Source organism: Moschus berezovskii, chromosome 16 (genome assembly GCF_049115385.1).
Source record: "Moschus berezovskii isolate FMDL1 chromosome 16, NW_MosBer_1.0, whole genome shotgun sequence".
Classification (NCBI taxonomy): Eukaryota; Metazoa; Chordata; class Mammalia; order Artiodactyla; family Moschidae; genus Moschus; species Moschus berezovskii.
This window is the reverse complement of record NC_142475.1, coordinates 82,694,446-82,712,898: the sequence shown is the minus strand read 5'-3', so window position 1 is coordinate 82,712,898 and position 18,453 is coordinate 82,694,446. Positions and strand designations below refer to the sequence as shown.

Sequence of the window (18,453 nt, the reverse complement as noted above, 5' to 3'; positions counted from 1 at the left end):
AATCCCGGTGCCTGGAGGCCCATCAGCAAGGCCCTGGGCTCAGACTTGAGCAGGTGGTGCAGACAGGGCTCCCCCTCCATCTCCCATCACCCCCCTCAGCAATGCGTCTGCCAACAAAGTCCCTGGGCCCAGGCTGGAGCCCTGCCCTGAGGCGGCCAGTCTGCATGAAGCGTCTGTGGGCCCACTGCTGTTCCTTCCTGCTCCTCAGATGGTGTTCTGGAGCCACGCGCTGGATGCAGTTACAAAAATAAGACCGGGACAGAGCTTGTGTGAAGTGGGCATGTTCAGCCTTTATTATAAAGTGAGGCTGGCTGTGAAAGGGCCCCTTGACAGAGCAAGCACCCCGCAGCCCACTCCAGCCCCGCTGCCCCTGAGATTCTGACCGGCTCTCGGGCCCACAGGCTTAGGGCCAACGCCACACTGGCAAAGCCCCTTCCTCACTGCAGGCTCCAGGGCTCCATCCGAGGTTCAGCTGTCACCTGTGGGCTTGTTACCTGGTGTGCAGCCCCTCAGGCAAGGCTGACCTCACATGGGTGGGTTCACTTTCCTGACACCCCTGGTGGGCTGGTATCAGCAGAAACCACGGGTGGCGCTTTCTGCCCGCCACCGAGCCTGCCAGGCCAGCCCTGAAGTCCTGCCTGGGGGCTGCTGGCTTGGAATTCGTGACTCTCACAGGGGTTCAGCAGATGATGGTGAACAGGAGCAGAGAGCCTGGCAGCTGAGATGCCTCAGGCCCAGCAGTAACCACAGCAAGGCACTTCGGCCGTTCTCCCCACGGTTCAGAGCTGAGCCCTGGGAGCTGGGCCTGCACTCTAGGGAGGAGAACTTCAGAGGCCCTCATATGAAGTGTCCCCAGCCCCACCCTCAACAGGGCCCTGGCTCTTCAAGGCTCAGACTAGCCTGCACTGTGCCTCGTTCCCGCACTGCCACCTGGGGCCAGGCGCTGGCCAGAGCTGCCTTCTGGGGTAGGGGACGAGGCAGGAGGCTCGGTCCTGACACCCAGTTCTCAACATCAACTGCTGCCCCCCTGCCCAGACCCCGGGGTCAGAGGATCAAAGGTGAGACCAGGAACCTGGCGAGGGGTGGCACCGAGGACACCATGAGACCACCCTGGCCTGGCGCCCACCCAGGCTCTGAGTCTGCCCCCTTGCAGGGCCCTGCAGGACAGAGGCCCGGCAGGCAGGCCATGGTGAACAGGCGCTCTCACCTGGGCCTCTGACAGTGTGACATGCAAGACATCCTGAGGCCAGAGGCGCGGGCTGGATGCAGGCCTGCCGCAGCTGCTAGCAAAATGAGGGCAGCAGGTGAGATGGAGACTTTAGCCAGGGCTGGCAGCCACGCCTCCCTTCTCGCCTGGAATCCTCCAAACCATCCATCAGCTTTCAGGTCTGACACATACACATACATGTGTGGGTGTTTTGACTAGAGGTGGTTCCAAGGAAGAGCTGACATCCTTGCTCCGGGGGCACCCCCGTGGCCCTGCCACCATGCATGGCCCTTCCCTCCCACAAATACATCACCTGGGTATGGCCTCCACAGCCCAGGACCACCAGGAGTCGGGGGCAGGTGAACAGGAGCGCAGAGCACCGAGGCAGACAGCAGCGCCTCAAATCCAGCCCTCCCCAGGGCTCTGGGTGTCTCTGCCGGGCAGCCCCTGGGAGACCTCGGTGTCTCAGTCTCAGGCCCCCAGCAGGGTCCTGAATCTAGAGCTGAGTGGAGCAGCAGAACAGTGTGGCAGCTGGAGGATCACATGGGGCCCTCGCCACCTCCTTTCAAGCGTGCCACCCGGAAGCCTAATTCACAGCCTGTGGGAAGCGGCTCCTCAGTTACGCCCTGCAGTGCTGGGAGCGGGGCAGTCTCGGAGGGGAGCTAAGGCACTGAGGGTTGTCCTATGGCTGGCGGTGCTGCAGGGCTGCTCCAAGAAGACGGCACGGCTCCGGGCCCTGAGGCTGGTGGGGTGCGGGGCAGGGGCCGAGGTCTAGTGCTTGTCAACCCCACGGAATACGAGAGCTGTTTAGAATAGCATTTCCTTAAGGAAGATAAAAAACACAAGTGGACAGAAACCTACATCCCTGGCTGCACCCAGAACCTCAAAGCCCCGTCCTTCTTTCCCAGGCTCCTGAGCATCTGCCCTGGGTGCCTGAAGAGTACCTGGAAAAAACAGAGTTAATACGCCAAACCAAAGACGAGTGGTGTGCTTCTCGCTGGGACAACCACAGGGCTGTGGTCCATGCGGAATGGACACTGGGCCCTTGTCCAGGGCAAGTGCTGGGCCACGGGGTCTGGGGGGACAGGAACGTGGCTGGGAGCAGCCCCATGGGGGCCAGAGAGAGAACACAGCTACCTACTCTCTGCTAAGTGCTGTGGTGTGTGCCAGGTCTGGGTGGGACGGCGCCTGGCCGAGCCATGTGTGGGCCTGCCCTGGGAGGAGGGGCGGCCGTGTCCTCTCTTCCAGCTACCCCCCACACCAGACAGGGTGTCATGAGGGGCAGCCCTTCACCAACAGGGCTCCCTCGGAGCAGGCCGGGATCCCTGTCAACCTCTGAGCCTTGGAGGTGGGCCACCCCATGGAAGGCGAGGCAAGACGGTATCTCTGTCCCCCACTCCACGTGCCTCAGGAGGAAGGCCACTGGGGGCTGCTGGGGCGGGCTTGGTCACAGGCCGTCGTTGGGAACCGTGGGCGAAGGCCCGATGCCCCCCAGCCTCCGGGCCATGTTGATGAGTGAGCGCAGCTGCACCAGCTTCAGCGGCCCCACCTCCCGGGGGTCCTGGGTCTCCAGCCACCGCAGTGCCGTCTCCAGACCCCGAATGGCCTCTCCAGCGGTGGGGACCGCCTCCTCCTCCTCTGCTCCTCCTGCCACCGCTGAGGGTAGGCTGGCGGGGAGCAGGGGGCCCCCGGGGACCAGCATGGGAGGCCGGCTGGGGCCCCAGTCCTCTCTGCCACCGTCTGGCAGCCCTCCATCATCGTCCAAGTGCAGCCACTCGGCCACCTCCTCAGGAGCCAGGCGTTTGTAGGCGAGTGTTGCCAGGTGCGTGAGGTCGCTGAGCACCCTGCTGTGCTCCGCAGCCTCCTCGGCCTGGCCAGCAGGCTGCCCGGCGTGCTCTTCCACTGGTGGCCGGGGCTCGAAGGCGGCCCGCAAGCCCAGCAGCCAGCAGCGCTCAATGCTGCCCGCCTGCACCAGGTCCCAGGAGAGGCCGGCCAGGTAGAGCATGTCCTTGAGCATGAAGCTGCGCATGAAGTCCAGCGGGGACCCCCCGGCGCAGGACACAGCCAGCCGCAGCAGCTCCCGCTTGTACAGTTGCTTAAATGCGGCCACCACTCCCTGCTCCAGGGGGGCAGGTATGTGCGCACGGCCGCTGCTCCTGCACAGGAACAGCACCCGCACGGCCCCATCGGGGGTCTGAAGCTCCTCCGGGGGACCGATGGGCTCGGGCCGGCACCTCCTGCGGGTCTCCTCGCTCTCCTCCAGGGCGGGCATCCTGGCCCCAGAGGTGGGGCAGGGCGGGTGGGCCACCAGCAGCACGGCCTTCTGCTGCAGGCAGCTGCGACGCAGGTAGCGCCTGACACCCGGGACGAACTCCTCGAAGAACCAGCCGCGCAGCAGCGGGCGGCTGAGCCAGGCGTCGGGGCTGTAGCGGTAGGAGGCGGGGAACTTGTCCTGGTTGTGGTGGCGCAGGCTTGGTGGGTCTGGCAGCTGCCCGATGACCAGCGGCTTCAGCTTGTGGCTGCCAGTCAGGTTAGCGGCCAGCAGGACCGTCACCCGGTCACCCCGCCAGCGGCGGCCGCAGCCCCCCGCACCGACGGGCGCGGCCTGCTCCGGGAGCAGCTTCCAGTAAAGGCCCGTGACGTTGGCGTTGTAGATCTGCTCGTCGCCGTAGCCGCCCTCGGCGGGGGCCGGGGTACCCGCGGAGCGGTCGGGCAGGGGCCTGGCGCGGGTGGGCTGCGCGGGCTCCTGCTTGACGGGGGGGCCAGGAGCGGGGCCGGCGGCCGCGGGCTCGGCCTCGCCGTAGATGCGCTGGCTGGAGATGCCGTGGCGCTTCTGCCAGCGCCAGAACCATCCGTGGCTGGCCTTGAAGGTGCATTCGGGCCCGTAGATCTGGCGCGCGAAGGCCTCGGCCTGCGCCTGGATAAGCGGCCCCGAGAGCGGTACGCCGTGCTGGCGCAGCGCCAGGAACCACGAGTAGACGGCGCGGTCGATCTCCTCCTCGTTGGCCAGCCGCATCTTCTTGCGCTGCGTGCCCACCTCGCCGCCCAGCTGCTCCAGGAACCAGCGCAACTTGGGCTCGTCCTTGAGCCAGCCGCGCAGCGTGCCGCCGGGCACGCCGAAGTCGCGGCACACGCTGGCCTGCCGCTCGCCGCCCTTGACGCGCTCGATGGCCTGCAGCTTATCCTTGATGGAGTAGGCCTTGCGGAAGGCCATCTTCACGGCGACGCGGGGCCGCGGCCCGGGAGCGGGGGGCGGCGGCCGCGCGGCGGGGGCCGGCGCGGGCGCGGGGGGCCGCGGCGGTTGCATGGGGCGTCCGGGCGGGGGTCGGCGACCGCGGCGAGGGGCCGGGACGGCTGGGGGTCCCGCAGAGTACATGGCTGCTGCGGCGACCGCGACAGCAGCGGGGGCGTGGGAGCCGGAGCCATACGCCCGCCCGGCGGGCCGCGCTGGGCGGGCGCCGGGGGTGGGGCCGGCCGGGCCCTCCCTTTTGTCTCGCCCGCGGGGCGCGCGCAGGCGCGCTGGGCCCCCGTCCCCGCCCCGCGCCGCGCGTCACTGGCCCCCGCACGCCGAGTCCACCAGAGCTGCGGCGGAGGGGGCCGGGCGGGCGTGGCCGGCGCCGTGCCCAGTGGTTTGCTCCAGCTCCTCCCGGAAAGGGCGAGCTCCGCTGGGGTCTCCCATTGGCTTCCGCCCTCGCTCCCGCGGGGAGCGTCGCGCGGAGGGCCCGGGCCGCGCGGCAGGGCGTGCGCGCGGGCCGCGTCCCCCGCGCTCCGGAGTGTGGTAGAGCCCGCCGCTTCACTTCCCGTGCGCTGACCGCGTGGCCCTCCCTTTCCTCTGCCGTCGCGCGCCGCCGACCCCTCCTCGTTGGTCGCCGCGTCCTTGGCTGGCGTGTGAGTACCGCGGCTCGCGCCGCCAGGTCCCCGGGCCCAGGGGAGGGGCGGCCCGCGCTGCGCAGGCGGGGCCGGGCCGCAGTGCCGCGGAGTCCGCGGCGCGGGGCCTGCTGCGGGCTAGTGGCCGCGCGGAGGGGCGGGGCGCGCGGGCCACGTGCCCGCCGGACCTCTGCGGCTGCCCAGGCGGGAGGGCGGCGGCGGGGATGCCGGGGCCGCTCTGACCCCGCCTCGGTGGGTGACATGGATGTTTGCCCAGCCGTGGTCCGGACCTGTAGCTTCCCGTTTGTCCGCGTTTGTTGAGCAGCTGACTACTGCACGCTGGCTCTGGGCCTGGGGGGCCAGGCGCGGGCCCAGGCTCTGTCAAGCTGCCTCAGAACCTGGACACTTCACGGACGCGGGGAAGAGGAAAGACGTGATTGCTGGGTGACTGAAACACCCTGTTCCCTGAGAGTGGTGGAGGAACTGGGTTTGAATAAGGTGGTCCGGGCAGTGGGCAGTGTCGCTGAAACGAAGAAGGGAGAGGCTTGTGCTGGAGCCAAGTAGGATGGGGACCCGTTTGAGGCGTCCTCAGGTTTGCAGAGCAAAGTGCCGCCTAGAGCAAGAAAGCCGTTTGTGTGGGTGGTCCTTGTTGGTCAGGAGGGCACGTTGACCCTGGCGAGTGAAGGAGTGGGCGGGGCCTGGAGCCGGGGAGGCCCCGGGTCTTCTTTTAGAAGCAGCTCTGACACTCCTAGCTCCTCTGAGAAGCCTCAGCCGGTAAGTGGGCTGAGTTCACGGTGACTGCATCCTTCCCCAGACCACTCTCCCTAGCTCCAGACGCAGGTGTCCGCCGAGAAGTGGGGGCATACAGACTCCGAGGAGCAGGTGCCATGGGCCAGCTCTGTGGAGCCGTCAGTCGTGGGCCAGCGCTGGGGGTGCCGTCCAGCTCCTCACCTTGCAGTGCGGCCGCTGTGGGCTTCACGGGAGCCTGGGTGGGCGGCACGGCCCCCTGGCAGAGCCCCTTGCAGGGTCTGGTCTCTGTCCTGCGGAGCTGGGTGAGGCCGCAGGGCTCAGCACAGCTCATCTCCAGTGTTTGTGCCCTGGTGTCAGGTTTCCAGGGGCTGCAGGCAAGAAGTGTGCTCTGGCCCTGTGCCCATGGTTTTCAGATGACATGTGTGATTTCAAGGTGGACAGCAGTGTGACATTTGTGTGAAGGACTGCTGTCAAAGTGAGAGGTGGAGTCCCAGGCCCTCACCTGCTGGCCCGGAGTGAGTTTCCTCCACTCCAGCTCCCCAGCTGTGTGAGGGGTCACCGGTGCCAGGTGCACGCTGCTGGAGCCGCCCCGGTGCAGGGGCGCAGGACCCAGCGGCCAGGATGGATTGACGGGGCACCAGAGATGGGGCAGAAATAGTAACATGGCCATGGCATTGCAGTGTGGACAGGGCGCTGGCCAGCATGAGGTGCCGTGGGCTGCCACAGCGTGGCGCCTGAGTCTTGGGGTGCAGGCGCCCCCCTTCCTGCCAGCGAGGCAGGTTGGCATTTCTGAGTGGGGCTGGATTGTCCAGGAGTCGGGGGACATCTGAGGAGGGACTTGGGGCTGTGGCAGTCACTCCTAGGGAAGGGCAGGGGGCATCATGGCCCTGCAGGTGCCCCGGGGCATAGCTGCCCTCACCTGCCCTCCTGGACCCTGTACGCATGGGGTCCTCTGTCTGGCAGCTCTTGGTCAGGCCATGCCGGCCAAGGGCCATGTCTTTACACACCTCACCCTGATTCCTACTTCCTGCGGAAGGTGGGCAAAGTGCTTTGACCCCTGGGTGGATGACCTGGGAGCTCTGGGAGCCCCAGGGCTGTGTGAGCCCTGGGTTACCTGGAACCCTCCTTTCACCCAGGGACTTGTGGGCCCCCCACCGTGATGTCCTTACCATCCGGACACTGCAGCCAGAGTGTTCTGGGCGGGTCCGCTGCCAGGTCCCTCTGGCACTGCAGGAACGCCTTCCCAGCTGGGCGGAGCCCCAGCCTGACCCTGCTTTGGAGACGGTCCACTGAGCAGAGCCAGGACACTCGCTCCCTGGGCCTGGGCCAGAGGGCAGAAGTGAGCTGCTTCATTGCCTTCACCCCAGGGCCTGGCAGCCCTTGCAGCCCCTCTCATGCAAGAGGTCTCGACCTGCCTCAGTGGCCAGCAGCCTGCCCCTGGCCCTGCAGGCGAGCCAGCGGTCCGGCTGTCCTGAGATACCCTGGCGCCCCGCGGTCCAGTGTCCCTGTCCCAACACCGGCTTCACCAGCTGGCCCACATCATATGGTTGGCCTTGCTGGGGCGTCCTACGCGGTCCTCCTCCTCCCAGAGCCTTGCTGCACAGCCCCTGAGGTTCCTGGTGTACCCCATGTGCCACTGACCTGACACTGGCACTTTCGTGCTGGCTGCAGCGTGGCATAAACTGGGGGGAATGGCAGGGGTCTGGGGGGCAGGGCTGGCCGGGTCCTTGGTTCCTGGACTGCTGCCTCTTGCCAGCTCAGCGCCGGGTGCCCCGTCTGTCCTCTGTCCCCAAGAGGCCTGTGGGGACAGTGGCACCCTGCCCACCTGGGCTTTTGCCCCTGCCCCAACAGTGGTCCCGAAGGAGAGGCTCTGTCCCCCACTGGGCCTGGGTGCCCATGTGGGGTCCTTGTTGCCTTGCGCTTGATCCAGAGGCCTGGACCCTGTGGAGTGGGGAATCCCCACCCCACTCCCTGTGGACAGTGGGGTGCTGGAGGTGCCGGCTCAAGCCCAGGTGGGTTCAGGGCAGAGCCCAGCTGGGGCCTCGGTGCTGCGCGGGCTCCGGCCCCAGGAACCCCAGGACCGGCCCATTTTGAGTGATGATGGAGTGGCGCTGCTCTGAGCGTAGACTTGGCCACCCCCTGAGATTTGGGCAGGTTGGAGGCGGGAGGAGAAGGGGACGACAGAGGATGAGATGGCTGGATGGCATCACCAACTCAATGGACATGGATTTGGGTAGACTCTGGGAGTTGGTGATGGACAGGGAGGCCTGGTGCGTTGCGGTCCATGAGGTCGCAAGGAGTCAGACACGACTGAGCGACTGAACTGAACTGAACGGGGATTTGGGGGTGAGCTCTGGCTGTCTTTCTCCTCCACCAAACTTGCCTCCATGCCACCTCACCAAGCAGCTTCAGCAAAGGCCCCCAGCCTGCTCGGGCCACCCTGTCAGACCACCTCTAACCTTGCTGCTTTCTCTTCATGCTGTCCTAGGAGACCAAAGGGAAAGTAAGTACCCTCCTGCCCCAGACTCCTGGGCACCACAGCCCAGCCCCTGTGACTGCTGCATCCTGACACCTCCGGGGCGCCTGACCTCATCTGGAGTGGAGGCTGGGCCTGGGGGGTAGCCTTTGCTTTGTCCCAGGCTGAGCCAAGCCCCAGCCCCGGCAGTGGGGGGGTACCCCTGAGCAGGGATCAGCCTGCGTTCCTCCACCTGTGGGAGGGCAGGGCGCCATCACCACCCTGGCCAGCCCCGCTCTCAGGCACGTTCAGAAATGGCCCCCTTGCTTGGAGCAGTGACTCAGACGGCTCCGAGCGGAGCCTGGCCTGGTGTGAGGAGCCACATGTCTAGGCCGCTAGGTTCAGGCAGAGCGCTTCAGCCTGTGTGAGGGTCTGTGGGGGGCGGGCAGAGGGCAGACAGGCCCAGCCTGCTAGGCCCACAGCCCCTGGGGACAGTGGGTGATGTCACAATGCCCCACACCCTGGGCACCCAGCCCTGCCCTCCAGCACTGCCTCTGCCATCAGCCTGGCCTCGGTAAGTGCTGCTGCCGCCCAGAGGGAGGCTCGAGGGGGCGGCCAGGGACCCCTCTAAGCCTGGGGCCCCTGCCCTTCAGAGTACAGGGGTCTCCTTGAAGTCCTGGGCAGGTCGGGACTTAGCCTGTGCGTTGCAGGGTAATTGGAATTGGGTTTTGGTTGAGGGGGTGGTGTTAGGAAAGGGTTGTAGACCCAGGAGCAGCAGGGAGGGTGTGCCATCAGAGCGACAGTCTGCCTCCCTCTGGGGCCTTATCCTGGGTGAGGGCTCCACAGACCTCACGGTGGCGGCAGGGGACATGGGACGCCCTGGGGGGGACATGGGATGCCCTGGGGGGGCTGCCCAGCCCCTGGGCCAATTGGCTTGGTGCCTCTGCTTCCAGCACAGGGTTCAGAGTAGGATCTGAGGGGCATGGAGACCTTGACCAGTCCAGCCCCACTCTAGAACTGGCCGGTCTGGTGTGGGCTTGGGGCCCCTGGTGCATCCCAAGAGCAGGCTGGCTTCCTGGGCAGGGCTGCTTCTGGCGGTGGGGAGGTGCTTTAGCATTCTGGGCTGCCTGGGAGGGATCCAGTCTTTGTGGAACCTGTTGCCCCAGAGCGTAACGGGGGACCCCACGCCAGCAGCAGGATCGGGCTGCAGCAGAAGCTTGTGTGGGGGCCATGGTGGGAGGTGCAGAGCCCCGTATCCACCTCCCAGTGTTCTGGTGATGGAGCCCATTAACCAAAAGGTTTTGAAGTGCAGGGACAGGACTCAGGTTCCCGTGCAGCCCCTCGAGGTATACCCATGGTGGGGGCTGATTGTTTCCTGCTCTGGAGACAGGGTGACCAGGTTTTGCCTCGGCCATTGGGTACCTTCTCTTTTAGGTAGTGATTCCCTGCTGTGTCCCCAGATTTAGCCTCCACGGGGGTGAGCTCTCACCCTCTGCTCCTGGCTGCCCCTTGTCCCCGACCCTCCAGTTCCCCCTTGGAACAGGCCCTGCTCAGGATGGCAGTGTGGCCTTGTGGGTGGGGGACTCAGGTCAGGTGGGGTGTGCCATGAGGGGCCATCCTCCGAGAGCACCAAGTCATTTCCCTAGAACAGAATCCCTGGTGCCTCAGGGGTGTTGGTCAGGCCTAGTGAAAGCACAGGACGTCCAGTTAAAATTTCAGATGAACAGCAACTCACTTTTCAGTGGGAGTCTCAACTGTTTCATGGGACAGATTTATTCTCAAGATCATTTGCTGTCGATGTCAAAGTCAGATTAGCTGAGTGTGTCCTGTGTTTTACCTGGTGGCCATTCTTGGCGTTCACAGGAAAGGTTTCCATAATCAAAGAGGTTTGGAAAGTGTTCTCTGGACCTCTTGGAGAGAGCCTGAGTACTTGTTGGATGAGACAAGTTTTGCAGTTAGGACGACACACACGCACACGTGCACCCCTGCCTACGGCCCTGCACACGCATGTTGACTGCCTTCCGAGCTCCTTGTGCATGCTGCCCCAGGGCACCCGATTCGGGAGGCCGAGCGGGGAGGGCCGAGCGGGAGGGGCCGTGTTGCAACTGCCCTCTTGTGCTTGCTTTTTAACGCTGCACGCAAGATGAGGAGCGGGAAGGCCTCCTGCGCCCTGGAGACCGTCTGGGAGGACAAGCAGAATTATGGGGAAGCCGAGCGGAGGTTCTACGAGCACGAGGCCGCGAGAACCGCCGCCCAGCAGCTCCTGGCCGATACGCTGGCCGTGAACGGGCCAGATCAGGAGGATGAGGCGGATAGCGGCGGCAGTATTGAGCCCGGGAAGAACCTCGATGGGAAGAAGCCGCTGCAGAAAAAGAGGAAGCGCTCCCCAAAGGGTTGGCTCGGCCAGGTGGACCTGGCCCTTGTGGGCCTCTCGGCTGACCACGTCTGGCTGGACAAGCCGCTTTTTGACCAGGCAGAGAGCTCGTACCGCCAGAGGCTGGCCGACACAGCCGCCCAGGCAGCCCAGCATCCCACCCTGGGGCCTGGGGGCCCCTGCACCCACGGGAGCCAGGTGGCCTGCCACCACGTGACCTGGGGCATCTGGGTCAACAAGTCGTCCTTCGACCAGGCTGAGCGGGCATTTGTGGAGTGGTCTCAGGCCCTGCTGCTGGCTACAGAGGGGAGTGGTGCACAGGGGGCTCCTGACACGGGCCAGCAGGTGGCCGCCCTCGACCTGCGCCTTGTCCGCCAGCCTGGTTCACCGGCCAATGGCCAGCCACCGCTGGGCAGCCTGCAGGCACTGGTGTGGGAGGTGTGGCTGGAGAAACCACGCTACGACGCAGCCGAGAGGGGCTTCTACGAGGCCCTGTTTGACGGCCATCCCCCCGGGAAGGTGCGCCTGCAGGAGCGAGCCGGCCAGGCAGAGGGTGCCCGGCGGGGCCGCAGAGACCGGCGGGGCCGCAATGCTGTGGGAAGCAAGCGGCTCGGGCCGCGGCGGGCCGACGGGGAGGCCCCCTGTGCCCTGCCCTATTGGTACTTCCTGCACAAGGATGCCGAGGCCCCTTGGCTCAGCAAGCCCACCTACGACAGCGCGGAGTGCCGTCACCACGCGGCTGAGGCCCTGCGCATGGCCTGGCGCCTCGAAGCTGCGTCCCTGGCTCACCGACCCGGTGCCCGGCCAGGCCCATCCGTGTCCAGCCTGAGATCCAAGTAGGAGAAGCGTGCTGGCAGGGTGCTTGGGCTTTCCAGGCCAGCGTGTACCCCTCCCTACTCGCACCCTGGCAGGGCTCCTCCTGAGACTGCTGGCCTGGCCAATCAGGCTACCCAAGCAGCTCTCCAGAGATAGGGCTCTGCCCTGGGCACTGGGCCGCCTCTGGGCTCCGCCTGGAGGGCACTGCATCCTGGTCACCCCCAAAGGGTCGGGGTGAGCCCAAATGTGGTCTGCGCGGGGTTTCCCCTCTGGCTGGGCAGCTTGCAGAATCCCCCCTGACAGTCACGGGTGGGTGTGATGGCGGGTCCTGGTCTCTGAGCCCCACTGGGCCCGGCCCCCCACCCCTTCTGCCGTCTCCTCGCCTCCCTCATCTGAAGCCGCCTGAGATGAGGTGGGCGTCTCCGGTGCTCCACCTGAGTCTGAAAGACACCCATTGGACAAGGCCAGCTTGCCTCCTGCCTGTGGATCCAGAGGTCTGGCCCCAGAGTGATTTTGTGCAGTGCCAGCTGATCTCTGGGGGCCAGGGCCTGGCCGAGGAAGGGGTCTGCTAGCCTGCGGGGCTTAGGCAGGTGGGCAGGGACCACCAGGTGTACCACAGGCATCCTGGAGGCGTAGCAGTAGGGAGAGGGCCTGGGGTGCAGAGAGGGCCAGCGGGTGTGTGGAGAGAGCTCCCTGGACCCCAGACTCTGGCAGGAGTCTCTCTGCCCCTCAGAGGGCATGGACATGCTGGTTTGATAGGGTCTTGGCCTTGGTGTGGGGTCTGTTGTGGTCAGACGTTCCCCAGAAAGCCAAAGGCGAGGTGTGGGACTAAAACAGTCTTCACGGTGCCTCTCGGGGGAGGGTTAGGGGGTCTCAGAGTCCCGCCCCTCCCGTCACTGAGGTCTGGTGGTGGCCAGGGATCTGCAGCAAAGAGTGTTGGCGAGATCGGGTCCTGTTCTGTTGTACTGGCTGAGGGATGGGCAGCCCTGAGCAGCAGACTTTGCTTGTGGAGTCTGAGCTGTGGCCTAGGTCTGGCGGCTCCCCTCCCCTGCCAAGTGGTGGAGAAGCTGCTGGCTGCAACCTTGAACACAGCTGGATCTGGCTCACAGGCCCACCTGGAGCAGCCAGACTCACACTTAGCAGTCTTGGGGTGTTAGTGTTTTCTCTCTCGGTTTCCCACTGTAGCAGTTAAATGCATTACTTATTAGTTGAAAGATAAAAACCTTGTTACATGTTACTGACACTTACGTGAGGAACAGTTTTTCTTTAACAAATATTCAGTGAAGTGGGGTGGCCTTATTTTGTATTTTTGCAAATCTTGTGTCGGCTTAATAGGAGACAACTGGATTCCTAAACCTGCTGTGCATTCAGTGTGTGGGTGTGTATTGTCTGACCAATCCAGCCTTGAACAGATACCTGGTGGGGAAAGGGAGGACCTCGGTGACCCCCAGAGATCCCTGGCTGTGCTTTGAGAGTCGCTGGTCTTGGGGACTGGCTTGGAGACCACCAGCCTTAGCCCTGAAAAGAGTCCATACAGCAGACTTGGGGTTAGGGGGGGTCCCAGGCTCATTGTGGCCCACGCTGAGAACCTTGGTGCCCTGTTCTGGGACCTGGAGCCCTTGCCGCCCAGGACTGGACAGCTTGCCCCACTCCCTTGGGGTCCGGGCCGTCGGAAGGGCATGCGTGCGTAGGAAGGGGCGCGGGCAGCCTCTTCTGCCAGCGAGTCTTAGTCTCTCTTCTCTTCAACAGAAAAATGGCCACAAACTTCCTCGTGCATGAGAAGATCTGGTTTGACAAGTTCAAATATGATGATGCAGAAAGGAAGTTCTACGAGCAGATGAACGGGCCCGTGCCTGGCTCCTCACGCCAGGTAGGGGCTGCTGCACTTGGGCCTTGGGGTAGCTGAGGTTTGCTTATTTGTAGAAAAAAATTTTAATTGAAAAAAACAGACAGATTCTCTCTGCACCGTCTGCAGGAGAATGGTGCCAGTGTGATCCTCCGTGACATCGCGAGAGCCAGAGAAAACATCCAGAAGTCTCTGGCTGGAGTGAGTACTGCCCTCACGCCAGGCGGCCTGTCTGGTATTTCCCACAGCATGGCCTTCGGGGCATCTTGGGGTGAGGCGTGCAGGGCTGCCCACTGCACCACCGGAGAGGGTGCCCTCCCTCCCACAGCCTCCCCCAGCTGGTGGTCACCCGGCACTGCCCGTCTTGTAGCAGCTGCTCCTACTGTCCCAGGCCTGTGGCTGCCTGCGTGCTGGCGCCTGCCCTGCTTCCTCCTCCCCGTCAGCTGTGGCTGTCTGCGGAGGGGTGGGTCATGGTATCGTCATGGTCGTTCAGGCACTCAGTTGTGTCCAGCTCTTTGCGACCCTGTGGACTGCAGCACGCCAGGCCTCCCTGTCCTTCACCATCTCCCGGAGCTTGCTCGAGCTCATGTCCATTGAGTCGGTGATGCTATCCAACCATCTCATCCTCTGTCGTCCCCTTCTCCTCCCACCTTCAATTTTTCCCAGCGTGAAGCTTTCACAGGGTGTGAAGCTACCATCTTGATTGGAGGCCCAGAGAGGGGCCTGCAGCCCAGCGTGGCGTCCTGCCCACCTGAGGTCAGGAGGGGAGCATGGCCCCGTCCAGCTCTGTCCCTGGCCTAGCTGGGGCACGTCCCTCAGGGATGGCAACCCTGCTCCTCGCCCACCCAGGGCTGCAGGGTAGTGTCCAGCCTCGGCCTCAGTTTCCACAGAGCTGTGCTGCTCCTGGAGAGTCCAGGAGAGAACCCACCTTCCTGCTTTTTCCAACTTTGAGAAGCTGCCCCCTTGCCTTGGCCTGTGGTTTCCAGCCAGCGGTGTCGGGACTCTGACACCCATTTCCATCTCGTTTCTTTCTCTCTCCTGCCTCTCCCTGATGGGGCCCTTTGTGACAACACTGGGCCAACCGGGATAATCTAGGGTAGCCTGCCCATCCAGCTCCTCATATCCTCTGCCCTGGGGTCACTTCTCCACAGGGTCAGGGGACTTCGAACTGACTCTGTAATGACAAAACATCACACACCAAGTGACCAAAACAACACAGACTTGTTTTGACGACCTGGAGGGTCAGAGTCGGAGCGGAAGGTGTGGATGGGGTGGGTTCCTTCTGAGGCTCTCAGGAGAGGCCTCGGTGTGTTGGTGGCTGTCTTCTTCCTGTGTCTTTGCATCTTCTTTCTGTGAACAAATCTCTGCTGCAAGGACACCAGTCACTGGGTTGGGACCCCTCTCATGACCCCGTTGCAGCTAATCACCCCTGTGAGGACCCCACTGTTGACAGTGTCCCCCACCCTGAGTCCCTGTGGCGGGGCCTCCAGCCACCCAGAAAGGGTGCCGGCCCAGCACTGGGCTTGGGTTGGGGCAGACAGGCTCAGCACACACCGGGGCTCCAGAGGTTCCTGAGGGCTGCTGGTGCCAGCCAGGCTGCAGGCAGGGATGCAAACTTCCGGGCACAGAACCTCGGGTGGCACTGCCTGCGCCCCGCTGTCATGGGACGGCCGCCTCGCTGAGCCCGCGGCTTCCTCCTCGGTCGGGGAGAGGCTGGGCCCGGGGCCTGGAAGCCATGGGGTGACCTGCTACCTGGTCTACGCTGAGCGGTGGTGTCCTTGTGGCCCTGGGGACTCTGCAGTGTTGTCTCCAGGGCTGTGTCGGGAGGTTCCCGGGGCAGGCACAGCAGGGCAGAGGTTTGAGGCTGCAGCTGCCTCGAGGCTCCGGGACCTGTTTGATCTGCTTTGTGGGTGCGGATCCTCCAGGAGGGAGGGCCTGGCCTGGTCATGGGGGAGCCTGAGACTGGTGGAGCCCTGGAGGGGGTGGGCTTCTGAGCAGCAGGTGGTTTTGGATCGCGTCCCCAAGCCAGGGGGCCCATGGACCCTCCTCATGGGAATGGCAGCGCGAGCCAGAGGTGGATACGTGGCGAGAGTGGTCAGCCATGGGGGTGGTGGCCAGCCACTGACCAGAGGGGGAAGGTGGGGGTGGTTGGGGTGGATTCCTGGGCTGACGGGAGGGGGCGTCCGGGGGCTGGTCGCTGCCCCTTCCGGTCACCACGCGTCACTGACTGGCTCTGCTGGGTGCTCCGTGTGGTAAGAGTGAGGGCCCGTGTGACACGGCATCAGCCCAGCACCGTCCGCTGGTCCTGGGACAGGGAGCCATTGTCTGTCAGCCTCTGGAGACCTTCACCTCGGTAGCGGTCTGGGGTTCTGAATGGTGCTTGGCGGGTGGGTCCAAGACCCCAGGTCTCTCTCATGACTGGATGCTGGAGGCGGGCAGCAGCCATCTGAAAAGGGCCAGGCGCCTGTCCTGGGAGCCATTCCATTGGGGTACAGGGTGCACGTGACCGCATGCCGGCTCCTGGCGTGTAGCTTGGCCTCGAGCCAAGGCGCCTTGTGGGTAAGCTCCCTGGGCAGTGCCGCGTGGGACAGACGACAGGGGCTCCCCTTCAGGGAGGAGCAGGCTGGCAGCTGGGCTGGGTCGCTGTGTCACCGGAGCTTTCCAAGGTGGGCAGCCGTGTGGCCCAGGGAGACAGGGCCGGGCTGCTGCTCCTGCACCGTGTGCTCATCCTCCTGCCCCTAGTGGGCTCTCCCCTGCTGTCCCCAGCTCAAGGCTGTGCTGCCCGGTCCGCCTGATCTGGGTCTGGTCACCCCTGGAACTGTGAGTCTTTGGCCTTGTCCCCCCACCCCCACAGGCAGCAGCAGCTGAGGCTCTGCACTGCCTCTGTCAGGGCTGCCCAAGCCCCTGGCTTCCTGGGCTGAGTTCCCGCTTGGCTGTGGTGTTGCCTCAGCCTGGCGCTCGCAGGGCTTCCCCCCAGGCTGAGCTTGGGTCTCTGTTTCAGCACGACTCTGAACGGGGGACCCCGAGGGGCAGGCGAGGCTCTGATCCCCGCCTCTCCTCCTGCCTTGCAGAGCGCAGGCCCCGGGGCCTCCAGTGGGCCCAGTGGAGACCACAGTGAGCTGGTCACCCGGATTGCCAGCCTGGAAGTGGAGAATCAGAGCCTGCGAGGGGGTGAGCCCTGGGCTGATGGGGGTGGGGAGGGTTCCACCCTGGGCCCTACTGTCCGACCAGCATCCCTGTACCCCTACAGTGGTGCAGGATCTGCAGCAGGCTGTCTCCAAGCTGGAGGCGCGGCTGAGTGCCCTAGAGAAGAGCTCACCTGCGCACCGGGCCACCGCTCCACAGACCCAGGTGAGGGCCCACCCCGACCAGGGATCCCCCCGGCCTGGCACTGAGGAGCTGGGGGTCCTCTGCGGGCCGGCCCAGGCAGCAGTGAGGGGCAGGGGCCTGGGGTCCTGCCTGCATGGGTCTCAGCCTCCGCACCTGCTCCCCCCTCCATGGCAGCACGTGTCTCCCATGCGCCAAGTGGAGCCGCCCAGCAGGAAGGCGGCCACTGCCACAGAGGACGACGAGGATGACGACATCGACCTGTTCGGTAGCGATGAGGAGGAGGACAAGGAGGCTGCCCGGCTGCGGGAGGAGAGGCTGCGGCAGTATGCAGAGAAGAAGGCCAAGAAGCCTGCCCTGGTGGCCAAGTCCTCCATCCTCCTGGATGTGAAGCCTGTGAGTGGCTCACCTCCGATCCTCCCCTCCCCTCCACTCCCCGTGCCTGGGGTCCTGGAGGGGTCAGCGAGGGGCAGAGCAGGTGTAAACTCGGCCTGTGCCCCTTCCCTCTTGCCTCAGTGGGACGACGAGACGGACATGGCCCAGCTGGAGGCCTGCGTGCGCTCTGTCCAGCTGGACGGGTTGGTCTGGGGGAGCTCCAAGCTGGTGCCCGTGGGCTACGGCATCCGCAAGCTGCAGATCCAGTGTGTGGTGGAGGACGACAAGGTGGGGACAGACCAGCTGGAAGAGGAGATCACCAAGTTCGAGGAGCACGTGAGTGAGGGGGGCGTGCTCGGGGGTGCAGGGGTGTCCCCTGTGAACCCCTGGCCAGGTGCGTGGGACTTTGGGAAACAAGGCCCCGTGTGACCACCAGCCTCCCTCCCTACAGGTGCAGAGTGTCGACATTGCCGCTTTCAACAAGATCTGAGCCCTGGCCTGAGCCTTTGCAGCCTTGCAGACAATAAAGACTGAGATTCCAGCCCTCTGGCTCCTGTCTGTCCTGGTCTGGGCCCTGTGGGTGGCACATTCAGAGAGCACCCTGTCCTGGCCTGTGTCCCAGGGTGTGGCCGTGTGGGCCCACCCCTCTGCCTGCCCCTCCCATCCCTTTCTCACTTAGCTCTCAGTTGCAAGTACCATGCCCAGGTCAAGCCCTAACAGCATGCATTGTCTCCTCCACTGGGGCGGGGGGGGGGGGGCACCTGGTCCCCCACCATCTCTACTCTGCCTCCTTTTTTTGAGTTATCCCCATGGGTACGAAAGTGCCAGCCTGGAACCATGCAGGAAAGAGGTCCCAGTGGCTGTCCTGGTCCTGTTCTTGTGACTATAGTCAGTCACCTGTGGGAAAGCCTGCATGCATCTGTCCATGTCTAGGAAGGAGGTGGGGTTTTTTTCCCCCACCTTAGCCCTGCCTCTCTCCCTCCCACCACCCTACCTGCCACACACATACCCATTGGAGAGAGACCTGGGCCCCTGAGAGACCCCAGGACATACTACCCCATGGAGCTGTGCCCCTGGCCCACCTGTGCCCCCCTCACCCTCTGGTCTGGGCAAGACTGGGTCACTAGTGGTTCCTCCCTGGATCTGGTGTGACTGGTGAGGAAGAGTGAGTTTTGGGGGCCTGCAAGGCTTAAGAGTGCAGGACCGGAGAGCCTTCTGTGCCAGCTGGTGGCGGACAAGCAGTCCCCTTACTTGGGTTGGCACCACGTTCCTCCCAGGACAGTGTGGGCTTGCCACGGTGGGGCGGTGTCGCCGAGCTGCCCTGCCCACGCCCGCAGTGGCTCTGGGCGGGAGGGGATGTGGAGTTCGCATTGCCCTCTTTTACCGTCCATACGCTGCACGGAGCCGCAGGCGGCAGGGGACAAGACAGACCCTGC

General features: G+C 64.6%; 2 protein-coding genes across 2 annotated transcripts; one reads left to right on the top strand and one right to left on the bottom strand.

The window, feature by feature from the left end:
• Positions 1-113: 113 nt before the first annotated feature.
• On the bottom strand, positions 114-4,691 carry TIGD5 (tigger transposable element derived 5). Its single transcript, XM_055432214.2, has one exon. It carries the CDS (start codon positions 4,581-4,583, stop codon positions 2,655-2,657), a length of 1,929 nt encoding a protein of 642 aa, XP_055288189.2. The 5' UTR covers positions 4,584-4,691; the 3' UTR covers positions 114-2,654.
• A 214-nt stretch (positions 4,692-4,905) lies between these two features.
• Positions 4,906-17,558, top strand: EEF1D (eukaryotic translation elongation factor 1 delta). The gene is made up of 8 exons (XM_088844501.1): positions 4,906-5,095; positions 13,219-13,339; positions 13,445-13,516; positions 16,387-16,486; positions 16,566-16,666; positions 16,820-17,038; positions 17,159-17,353; positions 17,469-17,558. Exons 2-8 carry the CDS (start codon positions 13,223-13,225, stop codon positions 17,505-17,507), a joined length of 843 nt encoding a protein of 280 aa, XP_088700627.1. The 5' UTR covers positions 4,906-5,095; positions 13,219-13,222; the 3' UTR covers positions 17,508-17,558.
• Positions 17,559-18,453: the final 895 nt, after the last annotated feature.

What these genes read in the sequence shown, in the direction of transcription:
- TIGD5 (XM_055432214.2), bottom strand. Translation starts at nt 4,583, where the DNA reads ATGTACTCTGCGGGACCCCCAGCCGTCCCGGCCCCTCGCCGCGGTCGC.
- EEF1D (XM_088844501.1), top strand. Translation starts at nt 13,223, where the DNA reads ATGGCCACAAACTTCCTCGTGCATGAGAAGATCTGGTTTGACAAGTTC. An exon ending in TGCCTGGCTCCTCACGCCAG is followed by an intron (nt 13,340 to 13,444) that starts GTAGGGGCTGCT and finishes CACCGTCTGCAG; the next exon opens with GAGAATGGTGCCAGTGTGAT. An exon ending in TCACCAAGTTCGAGGAGCAC is followed by an intron (nt 17,354 to 17,468) that starts GTGAGTGAGGGG and finishes CCCTCCCTACAG; the next exon opens with GTGCAGAGTGTCGACATTGC.